Raw genomic sequence first — 13266 nt, forward strand, 5'->3', positions numbered from 1 at the left:
TTCAAAACATTGAGACCCTTTCGGGATCTTCCAGCAGCGGCGCGCGGATTAGCCGACGTTAATCCAATAAAAACGCGGCGCTCAGGTGAGGCCAGTGCGCGTGCGCGGGGCGGGATTCGCGCGCAGAGCTGATGTCTGAGGAGGAGGACTAATTTACAACAGCGAGGTAAACGAGTCATACTTGACAGTTTGGGTTAAATGTTGGGCACAAACACAACACATGTAAACACTTGTGCTAAAAAGCAAGTGCTGTAGGCTATAGTCTTTTTGCGGTTCTGTTGTTTGCGCTTATTATTTGCCCTCTCATGACGCGAAATATTACTGAACACACAGTCTTTTAAGATTACACAAAGTGTTATAACTTAATCTTTAATAATAAGTAAATACATTAAACAAAATACAGGTAAGTTGGCCATTTCGAGTGAATGTTCAGTTTATCCTTAGCAATGTTATAATGTTGGGAAATTATATGGTATTTTCACATTCAAGTTCACTCACAGTTTTTAATGCAAAAGAACAAGAAGTCACAGATAGAGTCACTTTTCAGTTTAGTTGGGAAATATGTTGTGCTCTTTTAATCTCAGCAAATTAGGTATTTGCTATGAAATACAGTAGTCAACATTTGAGGTGGATCAAAAACTTTAATCAAAGTTATACATGAATTTTGAACAATACCCATTCTTGTCTTAAGACAACTTTGATTAACTTTTTTGATCCACTTCAAATGTTGACTACTGTATATATCAAATGTGAAACTATATATAAAGACTTCAGATGCAAAAGCCTCTAAGTGCCATTTGAAATTTTCTTCTAGAACTTAAATATATGAGCTTGATAAAAATGCTCATTTTAGAAGAAATTTTCAGATGGCACTTAGAGGCTTTTGCATCTTAAGTCTTCATATATATAGTATATATAATATATATATTCACCATTTTGAATAATATTGTCACTGTCTGGTGGAAACTCACATCTCTCACATCAACTTCACATTTTTATTTTTCATAAATCATTACTATTGGTTACACTTTACATTTATCTGTGTTTTTCCCCTGCAAATATTTAAACAAGGAAAAGTATTAATTTGTGACTAAACCTCGTAACTCCATTGGATCCTCAAACTGTCAGTCAAACCACGTAATCCTCCCCCTCTATCAGGATAATGTTTTATGTATTTGAGGAGCGGAGATGAGTGTCTTAGTCTAGCATTTGTCATCAAGCCATACCCAATACTGTCTTAAATTTCCTGAAACGTTTTTTGAGATATGAGGTTTACGTCCAACAGCGACAATATGTATAATATATTTAATTCATATTTTTATATGTTCTATATAAATAGAAAAACCCATTATCAGTCCTTTTTTCGATATGTTTGCACACTTCTGCTGTACTGGCTCATAAAACAGTCCTCACAGTTATATCAGAGTCCTGATGTCTTCTTTTGGCCTTAACTCCGCTCTGACGGATATATTAAACCTGACAGTGTGTTGAGTCTGGACGACACGTTGCCGTCTTCCTCTCTCTGAACAAACGCTGTCCTTTACGTTTATTAAGAACGGCTGCTGATTTCTTCTCCAGCGCGGCGAGATCCATGTTCAGCGCCACCGCCATCTCAGCCTTCGTTACCGACACAAAATGGCCGTCGCTGGCGAGACTGTCCAAACCTCCAGCGATCAGAGCCTGAGGAACAAAACCAGAAGAATATGTGAAAATCATTTCAGATTTCTTTCTTTTTAGACATCTGTGAAGGTTTGATCTCACCTCTTGGATGAGGAAGTCGGCTGCGCTCACTGGACCGTTCTGTCTGGATGCACTGATGCATGATGGGAAATGTAGTCCACATCTGCTCCAAGAAAGAGATCAGTTTCATCATTATCGTCACTACAAACGTCACAACCACATACACTTAGCTTAATGTATAATGTCTATGTGGTGTTTTTAATCTGCTTTAAGACACACCATGTGTAAGTTCATAAGTCGACAGCATTGCTGAGTATTTCTCCTTAAAACTGCAGTGAACCAAAGACAGTCTCAAAAACACACTTTGAAATAGCTGGTGTTTCTGACGTCACAAACTACCTTGTAACCAATCAGATCAACGTGTGATCGTCAACCAGTGGATCTCTGAGCTGAGGGAGTGAGTGGAGGCGGGGCTCAATTGCATATTCATAGAACCGCGCATACTAAATGAGGCAAGGGTGTCGAGTTACATAACATTCAAGCTTTTTTTTTAAGGCGTGATGAATTTTAGCATTTAAATATGTCATTTTGGTGATCAATAGATGAGTTGTAAGGGATAAAGGGGGACTTTAAATGTTATTTGTCTTTACGCTCACCTCTTTCTGTGATTGTTGGTGTTGTTGTTATTGGTGTTGGCGTGGAAATGAGCATATGAGGACTCGGCCTCGTCCGCTCTGCTGTCTGCGATCTGTAGGGGGCGCTGGCTGGTCATCTGGGTGGGAGAATGGGTTCCTCTCTCCATAGCGAATGGGTCCACATGGTTTCCGAACAGGCCGCCTGCTCTCTGTTGAACAGAAGAATGAATCTCATTTGCCGTCTCTGGGGGTCTCATTTATAAAACTAGGAGTGTGTAGGATCCTTACTAAAAGTTGACATGCGCCTGAAAGCCAAAAATGGCGTACGGCAAAAAATATTCAGACTTATAAAAGCAGGCGTACGCCAGAACCTGCGCAAAATCCCCTTTATAATCCCAGTCAGCGGAAGATTGTGAACATGCGTCTCCTACCCCAAAATAACTATATATGAGCTTACAACGCCTCCTTTTACTATGCATATCATTTGCATATGCATATTCATCCACGTTATGCCATGTTTAACGGTACAAGACATTAGGAAAATATGCGGATACGGATGTGCATCACATTACATTGCTAAATATAATTTAGTAGCCGATCCTCGCCTTGTGTTTTACTATTTGATTTATTTATTCAAACACATTTCAGAGAACGTTTTTCTCAATCAATTTCTCCACCGGCCAAGCAGTATTTTTAATTGCTTTATATTTTTAATGGAAACAGAAAGGCCTTATTGTGCATTATTGGTCATTATTTGCGTGTAAATATTTTCTACTATTATCATGCGCTAAGCAAACATTAAAACACAGCGTGCCTCAAAGTGTTCAACTGCGGCACATCCACTACTAATATCTCTATTCATTAGAATATAAAAAATGTTGTATCTTGTTGTAATGATTTCATGTAATTTAAGTACTTAACTCTATTAATGAGAGTGGCATATTTAATCTAAATGTGTGTATTAGATAGTTTAAATCATTCTTTTATGTATTTAAACTGTTATTGTGAGCATCACTGTATTTATGATTAGGACTCATAATGATGATTTAAAGTGGTTTTCCTTCATCAGTCCCTCAGATCTCCATCGGTGTCACCAAACTGTTCGTACGCATGGATCAGAGTTACTTACAGATGCACTGTTAAGTTTGTTTTTATAAATCAGAGCTTATGCGTGTGAAGTGGCGTACGACTCGTTTAAGCGGTTATAAACGAGGCCCTTGGTCTGGTCCGTTCTGTTCTCCACCCACCCTGTAGATGCCCTCCTCTCCGGCCTCGTCCATCGCTCGGTCCATCTCCTCGTCGTTCAGGAGATCTCCAGAGATCGCCCGTTGCAGTTCAGGAGCGGCTTCTTCCTCGATGCTCCTCAGACCCGCCTGAGGGAAAGAGAGAGAGGCCGTCTCGAGACTGTCTCAGGGCTCGACTTTAAAGGGTTAGTTCACCCAAAAATGAAAGTTCTGTCAGTAATCACTCTCCCTCATGTTGTTCCAACCCCGTAAGACTTTCGTTCATCTTCAGAGCACAGATTAAGATATTTTTGATGAAATCTGAGAACTGAAACAGCGCAGTGCAGCGCTTCTGGGTTGTACGTCAGAACGGAGGCTCACTATTGGCCAGCATCACACACACATGACCAGCATCGGCCAATAGTGAGCCTCCGTTCTAAGTACAACCCAGAAGCGCTGCGCTGTTACACTACGTGAACTCACTCAGAAACACACAGAAGAAAATTAAGAGTTGAATAAAGTGGTTATTTTAGTTTTTTTGCGCACAAAAAGTATTCTCGTCACTTGATAAACTTAAAGTTGAGCCACTGTAATCACTTTGACTATTTTAATGATGTCTTTACTATCTTTTCTGCAAGTTTCAATAACAGAGAAGCCTATGGAGGAGTGAGACAGCTCTCAGATTTAATCAAAAATATCTTAATTTGTGTTCTGAAGATGAACGAGAGTCTTACGGGGTTGAACAACATGAGGGAGAGTGATTACTGACAGAACTTTCAGTTTTGGGTGAACTAACCCTTTACTGTCTGATTGTAGTGTGAGACGTATGCAAAGACGAAGAGACCTGTATCTCTGTGGTGTTTTTGTTTTTCTTGTTCGGCCGGTATCCGTAATATTCCTCCTGTCGCTTCATGAACTTCCTGAAGTGGTCCTGGATCAGGAATGTGGCGTAAAACTTCCCCACGGTCACCTCATCATCTGCGGTTCAACAAACAAAACGTTTAATCCTTAAGTTGTGTTCCGTTCATTTTTGCCCCGGAGAGGATTCTCCTTTTCCTGAAAATCCTAGTTCATGTTATTGCATTGGACTAAAAGTTACTGAAGTAACAACTTCTTACACTTGTGGAGCTCCAGGTCAAAAATGTCCCACCTTTTAAATCTCTCTCTATGTTATAGTATCACCAAATATTGGATTCAACCATTTTGTCAACTTGTTTTCTCTCAATTTCCACAGGTTTTGTATTTCTTTGTGGATCTGATTGATCGTGGGCCTCTTTGATTTGACCTCATGAGGATCAACCAGATCCAAAACCAAACACACAAAACCTGTGCTAACTGAAAGAAAACCAGTTAACAAAAAGACAACCCGTTTGATGATAATATACTTTAGCATAGTGAGAGATTCACAGGCAGTTTAAAAGGCGGGTCATTTTTGACCCTGAACAAGTTTTAATAATGCCAGTGTTATTGCAGTTTATAATTCAGTATAGTCGTATGATCGAGAGATCTGACCTCCGATTGGCGGGATGACCTGGTCGAGCAGCTTCATACTGGTGCGTTTCCAGATCTTCTTAATAATGGCACGCAGCTCTTCATTTGCCTGCTCAAAATTACCTGACGAATGGAAAAATCTGAGATTTCAGGCTTTAATGGGTGAGTACTGACATTCCCATACATGTATTTGAAATCTTCACAGAAAATAGTTTGGTGTAGTACATTTCTAGTAAAAATTCTTTAAATTAGATGTGACATGTTGAAGTAGAAAGACTAAAATAGTTTTTTCCAATAACTGAAACTTTGAAGAATATTTTTTTTTGCAGTGTATTAAATAATAAATAACGCCACAACCTTCGGTTTTGATTTTCAGTGCCGTCCTGACGAGAGCGAACAGCGTGGCGTTAAACGTCACCGTTCCATCGCTGTTCAGAGGCATGTTCATGGAAATCAGCCTCTGGGAACAAACATATAAATATGAAAAAATGCTTGGGCCAGCAGTTTATGAATTAGGGATGCACTGATATAAACATTTTCGCCGATAACGATAACCGATAATTTTTTATATAAAAGCCAATAACTGATATATTGGCCGATATATCCAAATCCAAATTTTTATATAACTGATATATTGGCCGATAAATCTAAATGCAAATTTTTATATAACCGTTATATTGGCCGATAAATCCAAACCCAAATTTTTATATAACCGATATATTGGCCTATAAATCTAAATCCAAATTTTTATATAACCGATATATTGGCCGATAAATCTAAATCCAAATTTTTATATAACCAATAACCGATATATTGGCCGATAAATCCAAATCCAAATTTTTATATAACCGATATATTGGCCAATAAATCCAAATCCAAATTTTTATATAACCGATATATTGGCCGATAAATCTAAATAAAAATTTTTATATAACCGATAACCGAGATATTGGCCGATAAATCCAAATCCAAATTTTTATATAACCGATATATTGGCCTATAAATCTAAATCCAAATTTTTATATAACCGATATATTGGCCGATAAATCTAAATCCAAATTTTTATATAACCAATAACCGATATATTGGCCAATAAATCCAAATCCAAATTTTTATATAACCGATATATTGGCCAATAAATCCAAATCCAAATTTGTATATAACCGATATATTGGCAGATAAATCCAAATCCAAATTTTTATATAACCGATATATTGGCCGATAAATCCAAATCCAAATTTTTATATAACCGATATATTGGCAGATAAATCCAAATTTTTATATAACCGATATATTGGCCGATAAATCCAAATCCAAATTTTTATATAACCGATATATTGGCCAATAAATCCAAATCCAAATTTTTATATAACCGATATATTGGCAGATAAATCCAAATTTTTATATAACCGATATATTGGCCGATAAATCTAAATCAAAATTTTTATATAACCGATATATTGGCCTATAAATCTAAATACAAATTTTTATATAACCAATAACCGATATATTGGCCGATAAATCCAAATCCAAATTTTTATATAACCGATATATTGGCCTATAAATCTAAATCCAAATTTTTATATAACCGATATATTGGCCGATAAATCTAAATACAAATTTTTATATAACCAATAACCGATATATTGGCCGATAAATCCAAATCCAAATTTTTATATAACCGATATATTGGCCAATAAATCCAAATCCAAATTTTTATATAACCGATATATTGGCAGATAAATCCAAATCCAAATTTTTATATAACCGATATATTGGCCGATAAATCTAAATCAAAATTTTTATATAACCGAGATATTGGCCGATAAATCCAAATCCAAATTTTTATATAACCGATATATTGGCCGATAAATCTAAATCAAAATTTTTATATAACCGATATATTGGCTGATAAATCCAAATTTTTATATAAGTTGATAAGCCTGATTACAAAAACAATAGACTCACCATTAAAATCCACGTCCCAAACACACAATTATAATGTTCTTATTATAATTTTATGTAGCCGATATGACAGATTTGCGCATGTTGCACTGAACCGTATTTTCCTTTTTGAAGTGATACTAATCATATTTCAAGCAATTTAAAACCATCATGTTGAACAGTGTGCATCTGAAGAGTCTCAGCTGAAGGAAATAATACATTATTTACTGGCTTTAATATATCAGCCAAATTTTCTTATTGGGCCGATATTGATAGCATTTAAAAATGAACATATATCGGCAGATACCGATATGGTGGCCGACATATCGTGCATCTCTAGTATGAATGTGTTCATGTCTCACTTTGCAGGCAACACGATGAGGACAAAACTTCCCGAACCCGAGCGGTGGCTGGATTCTCCTCAGCAGCGTCACCACGTCCAGGTGTTTAATGCGCCCCCTGTCGGAATAACACAGAACAACACCGATAATCACATGCACGTCATTCAGAATCAACCAGAAATCAAAATGGGCCTTTTAACTTATTACGACCTTTAATATGTGCACATAACTGCAAGGAAAAAAGTTATTTTATTTAAATTGGTGCCTCCTTTTTGGATGACGTCACCAGTGCGTTTGACTTTTCCAGCACCTTGTGAAAAGACTTTTCCCCATCCAATCAATTCCTGATGGATAGTGAAATCAAGTTTTATTATTTTATCATTTATTATTTACTTTATTATTATTTTACTACATTTCTTTCATTGAATATCCTGTTGAAAAGCATCTGGGGTCTCATTTATAAAACTGTGTGTAGGATCCTCACTAAAAGTGTATGTGCGCCTGAAAGCCAAAAAATATTTATAAATATATTTTGATATATTTATAATGTTTATAAAATTTATAAGCGTGTGTATGCCAGAACCTGTGCACAATCCCCTTTATAATCCCAGTCAGCGGAAGATTGTGAACATGCGTCTCCACCCCGAAATAACCATATATGAGCTTATAATGCCTCCTTTTACTATGCACATCCTCATCTGCATATCATTTGCATATGCATATTCATCCACGAGATACAATGTTTAACGGTACAAGACATTAGGAAAATATGAGATACAGATGTGCGTCATATTACATTGCTAAATATAATTTAGTAGCCGATCCTCGCCTTGTGTTTGAATAAATAAATCAAATTTTGATTTATATTTTTAATGGAAACAGAAAGGCCTTATTGTTCATTGTTGGTCATTATTTGCGTGTAAATATTTTCTGCTATTATCATGTGCTGAGCAAACATTAAAACACAGCGTGCCTCAAAGTGTTCAACAGCGGCACATCCACTACTAATATCTCTATTCATTAGAATCTAAAAAATGTAGTAACTCTCTGTAATGATTTCATGTAATTTAAGTGCTTAACTCCATTAATGAGAATGGCATATTTAATCTAAATGTGTGTACGCGACGGTTATAAGTGAGGCCCCTGATTACAGAAGGAAAATGTGTTGCAAATGGCATTTCATGTTGATATTAAGGTCGGCATTAAACTGAAGTTGCACTATTATTTACTTCTCAAGGACAAATGTGGGCGGGGCTTAATTGTGTCCGTGGGGAATTGATTGGATGGTTGTGGTTTGCTATTGGTTGATCTCATGTGAGTGACAGGTTGCCCCGCCCACATCCTCAGAGGGAGGGAAATTATTTTGATTCAAGATTACGAGGAACATGAATTTAAAACAATGATGTGCACCCATAAATCATTTATAATAACACTTTGATTTCATGGTGACTTTAGCACTTTGCTTACGTTGCCTCAGGGTCGTACTCAGCCCAGATCTTCTTAAACTCGTCTAAATGATGCGGCCCCAGTATCGACCAATCACGAGTCAGATAGTCAAAGTTGTCCATGATCACGGCCACAAACAGATTAATGATCTGCGATAGAAAACAGTCAGTGTAAGTTAACGCGTGTCTATGCACGTACAGTCGAACCAAAGTTTATTCAGACTCCTTCAACATTTCTCACATTATCAGTTTATTCACTATAGTTTAGAAAATGGTAATAAAATATGAGCAGAACTCAGCTGATATTTGACTGGTTTTGTCCGTCCTTCTGTTAGACTGTCTCACACATGAATTATGTTGAATATCTGTCAGCTGTTAAATTTAACTACACAATTAGATAATACCAGTTTAGCTCAACCAATCACCAAGCAATGCTTCATTTTGTTCAGTCTGTGTGTGAAAAGAGCATTAGCAAATAAAGAAAACACACTTCAGCAAAACATGATCAGCTCAAAGTGTCCCAATTATTTTTGGTCCCAAATGTTTATAAATGTCACTGGTATGAATTTTTGGGTATAATATGTCACAATTTACTTTATTTTGCTCTCCTCACTTACATAAATGAACTATAGAGTCCTGCACACACTAGTGAAAATATTTATATCTGAATATAATGAATAATGTTTGGTTTGACTGTGTGTGTGTGTGTGTGTGTGTGTGTGTGTGTGTGCGTGCGTGCGTGTGTGTGTGTGTGTGTGTGTGTGTGTGTGTGTGTGTGTGTGTTGGAGAGTGTGTACTCACTAGGAAAGCGCAGAGCATGTAAAAACTCATGAAGTACAGAACAGCGAATCCAGAACCGCACGTGAACTCTTCTCCGGGAAGGTATTCTGACTTTGGGTCACAGCGCTGACCGTACAAACAACCCAACATGATCTCCTGCCAGCCCTCGCCTGTGGCACACCTGTGGACAGGTGTGTGTCTTTACAAACATGCTCATAACACACACACACAGCGAGGCCTTCACGGTCACTACCTGAAGAGTACCAGAACGGCTTGAGGAAACGTCTGGAAGTTGTTGTTACGGTTGATCACGGCACCGTCTAGTAATGCGATTTTGCCAAAGACCTGATAAAGGAAAGTCACATTCTCATTAGTGTGATGCTGAATATACAGGACTGAATATTTGTGACTTTTTATTAAAAACTTGTAATCTTCGTTATTCCAAACTTTTGACTGGCAGTGTATCGCGAGCCGCGTTTCTCATACTCTTCAAATTGCGCAAAGTGAAATTGCGATTTGAAAATTCGCACAATGGAAACACGTCAATTTCGTACGGAACCGCCCTGAACCGCAACGTAAAAACAAAAAAAATCTATTTTTTAAAACATTTTTATTATGAGAATAAAGTCGAAATATTTAGAGATTAAAGTAAATGGTAATGCCATGTTGGTAGATTAGCACCTGTAGAATTTCCTTTTGTTGAAAGTCCAGATAAAAGTAAAAAGCTACTATAATGTTTAGATCCATGTCCGAGGCAGTTCGAATTCACGAGCGCATTTCTTTACTAAAACTTTTTACAATACTCAAACAATATTACAACTTTATTCTCATAATGTTTCGACTTTAATCTCAAAAGATTTCGACTTTATTCTCTTAATTTTAGGGGTTTTTTTTGTGTGGTTCAGGGCTTCCGTAATTTCGCAAATAAAAGTTTACTCTCGCATGAGGTGGTTTTTCAGTCAGTTCGAAAAAGGAATATTTCACAAAACTGCAATGGAAACAGTTTTTGCACATTTACAGGCGTACAAGACGAGGCAGAGTTCTTTATTAAACTCATAAAAGACAAAAGAATTACGGGAAAAATGGATTCTAAACCACAAAGAAATGCCACAATCAAGACCTTGAAGTAGATATGAGGGAGAAACACCCAGAAACACCTCATACGTGCCGCTCACAGTATAAGAGGCTTTCCTTGCCATTAATGCTTGGAAAACACACCAACGTCTCCTTCCATTAAAAGTAATGGCTAGTGCGGTGGCTGGGATATATGTAAACCTACCAACATCCGTTGCCATAATTGTTGGAATGTCTTACCGCGAGAGGAAAAAATTATGTTTTCGGCATTTTATAGTTTTTTATTGACATTTAGAAAATATCGCAAAAGATTTGCGCAAATCTGTAATGGAAACGTCATTTCGCAAGAGTTTTTCATCGACATTGAGAAAATATCGCAAAAGATTTGCGCAAATCTGTAATGGAAACGTCCTTTAGCAAGAGTTTTCCATCAACATTTAGAAAATATCGCAAAAGATTTGCGCAAATCTGTAATGGAAACGTCATTTAGCAAGAGTTTTTCATCGACATTTAGAAAATATCGCAAAAGATTTGCGCAAATCTGTAATGGAAACGTCATTTAACAAGAGTTTTTTATTGACATTTAGAAAATATCGCAAAAGATTTGTGCAAATCTGTAATGGAAACGTCATTTAGCAAGAGTTTTTTGTCGACATTTAGAAAATATCGATTTGCGCAAATCTGTAATGGAAACGTCATTTCGCAAGAGTTTTTCATCGACATTGAGAAAATATCGCAAAAGATTTGCGCAAATCTGTAATGGAAATATCATTTAGCAAGAGTTTTTCATCGACATTTAGAAAATATTGCAAAAGATTTGCGCAAATCTGTAATGGAAACGCCGTCATTTCGCAAGTGTTTTTTATCGACATTTAGAAAAATTGCGAAAGATTTGCGCAAATCTGTAATAGAAACGCGTGTTGTACCTGCATGCCGATGACGGCGTAGATGAAGAACAGCATAACGATGAGGAGAGCCACGTATGGTAAAGCCTGAAAAACACACACCAACACCCTCGTTACACACATCGGTATCACAACACACACCGGTAGCAGATTATAATTAATATGTATTCTGTGCACATTGTGTTATTTATTTAATGTATGATGCTTTTATGTATGCTGTTTACGTGACTCTTGTTAATTGCCCCTTGGGGACAAATAGAGTGTTTTGAAACTGAAACTGAAATGATGACGCAGCGGACCATCAGACCTGGAATGATTTGATGAAGGTCCACAGCAGGTTTCGAATCCCCTCAAAGCGGTTGAGCAGTTTGACTAACCGCATGACGCGGAAAAGCCGGAAAAGTGTGATTGACACACTCATGTTCTCGGAGTCCTGAGTAACAAACGGAAACGCTCAAGAATCTGCGGTTAACACCAGCTCATTTACGCATTGAATCTTCACTTACTGCTATAGCTTGCATTGGATTCACTTCCTGGAACAAGAGAAAATGTTTGGCAGTGATTAAACTTCGAATCACGTGAGTCCATTTCACTTGCAAAATCCAATTGTGTTTTGATTAACCCTTGTGCATCAGTTAAAAACAGTTTTTTAGCAACTTTATAGGTTAAAGATGAGAAAATGGCAACATCTGGTAAAATTTTTTAAAATTTAAATTTTGAAGCCTTGCAAACAGAATGAAAGCCTCTAAACAAAGATTGCATAATTGTATAGTTAAATGGCCCTGGGATTAAAAATTTCAGTTTTAATGGGTTTAAATGAGGACCGTTTTGTCCTTAAGGTCCTGAGAGGAACTATTTTGTGTTACCAGTGCAAAATAGATTTATTAAAGGAAATGGGGTTGAAATAGTAAAATTCCAATATAAATACACACCTGTGCCAAAATGTATGCAGTTGGCATTAACACAGGCAAAATGATCAAAAGAACTAAACTGAAACATGTCCATAAAGATGCACAAGGGTTAAAATGGCTGACATGAACTCTGTTCAGTTATAGAGTCATGGAGCGGATGTAAAATAACAGAGATTGATATTTACAGAGCAGCCGGTGAGACAGTACAGTCCGCCCTGACCGGCGAGAGCCGTCTGGAGAGAGAGTTAACCAGAGAGGATGAGTGAGAGACAACGTCAGCGACACAACAGGGACTAATACACTACAAAAAAAGATGTTCTTACTCAGTATTTTTGACTTGTTTCCAGTCCAAATTTCTAAAAATTCTTAAATCAAGATGCATTTACTAGATAAGTAAAATTCCAAGGTATTATGTCTTGTTTTCTGAGAAAATAAATCAGTTTTTGCTTAAAACAAGCTAAATTACCTGTCAATGGGGAAAGAAAAATAATCTTGTTTCCGTTTGAATTAACGTTATTTTCTGACCTCATTGGTGGATAATTTTGCTTGTTTTAAGCAAAAAATCACTTAATTTTGATTTATTTCCCCAGATAACAAGACATAATAACTTATGGAATTTTACTACTTGATTAAATTAAAAGATTTTTTTTATGTTGGACTGGAAACGACAAAAATACTGAGTAAGAAAAGCTTTTTTGCAGTGTAACACTGGAACATATAGTCATAACATTTCAGTTAAACTTACGTCAATTTCACTCAGCATGACGTCTACAATACTGCCCACCACGATTACGAAATCAAAGACGTTCCAGGGGTCCCCGAAGTAACCCTACCAGA

General features: G+C 36.9%; 1 protein-coding gene across 1 annotated transcript in view; it reads right to left on the reverse strand.

Moving 5' to 3' along the window:
- Nucleotides 1-1048: 1048 nt before the first annotated feature.
- The window catches only part of cacna1sa (calcium channel, voltage-dependent, L type, alpha 1S subunit, a), a 37330-nt gene continuing 25112 nt past the window's right edge, over nt 1049-13266 (reverse strand). Inside the window, exons 28-43 of the mRNA XM_081384553.1 lie at nt 13175-13258; nt 12615-12662; nt 12025-12051; nt 11826-11951; nt 11540-11605; nt 9793-9884; nt 9561-9720; nt 8782-8909; nt 7336-7432; nt 5387-5489; nt 5051-5152; nt 4383-4516; nt 3563-3688; nt 2337-2524; nt 1762-1843; nt 1049-1680 (exon numbers count right to left, since the gene is read on the reverse strand). Coding sequence (XP_081240679.1) covers nt 1471-1680; nt 1762-1843; nt 2337-2524; nt 3563-3688; nt 4383-4516; nt 5051-5152; nt 5387-5489; nt 7336-7432; nt 8782-8909; nt 9561-9720; nt 9793-9884; nt 11540-11605; nt 11826-11951; nt 12025-12051; nt 12615-12662; nt 13175-13258 — 1773 coding nt within the window. The 3' untranslated portion in view covers nt 1049-1470. The remainder of the gene's footprint in view (nt 1681-1761; nt 1844-2336; nt 2525-3562; nt 3689-4382; nt 4517-5050; nt 5153-5386; nt 5490-7335; nt 7433-8781; nt 8910-9560; nt 9721-9792; nt 9885-11539; nt 11606-11825; nt 11952-12024; nt 12052-12614; nt 12663-13174; nt 13259-13266) is intronic.

The sequence above is a fragment of the Scardinius erythrophthalmus genome, assembly GCF_964197995.2.
Source record: "Scardinius erythrophthalmus genome assembly, chromosome: 14".
Taxonomy (NCBI): Eukaryota; Metazoa; Chordata; class Actinopteri; order Cypriniformes; family Leuciscidae; genus Scardinius; species Scardinius erythrophthalmus.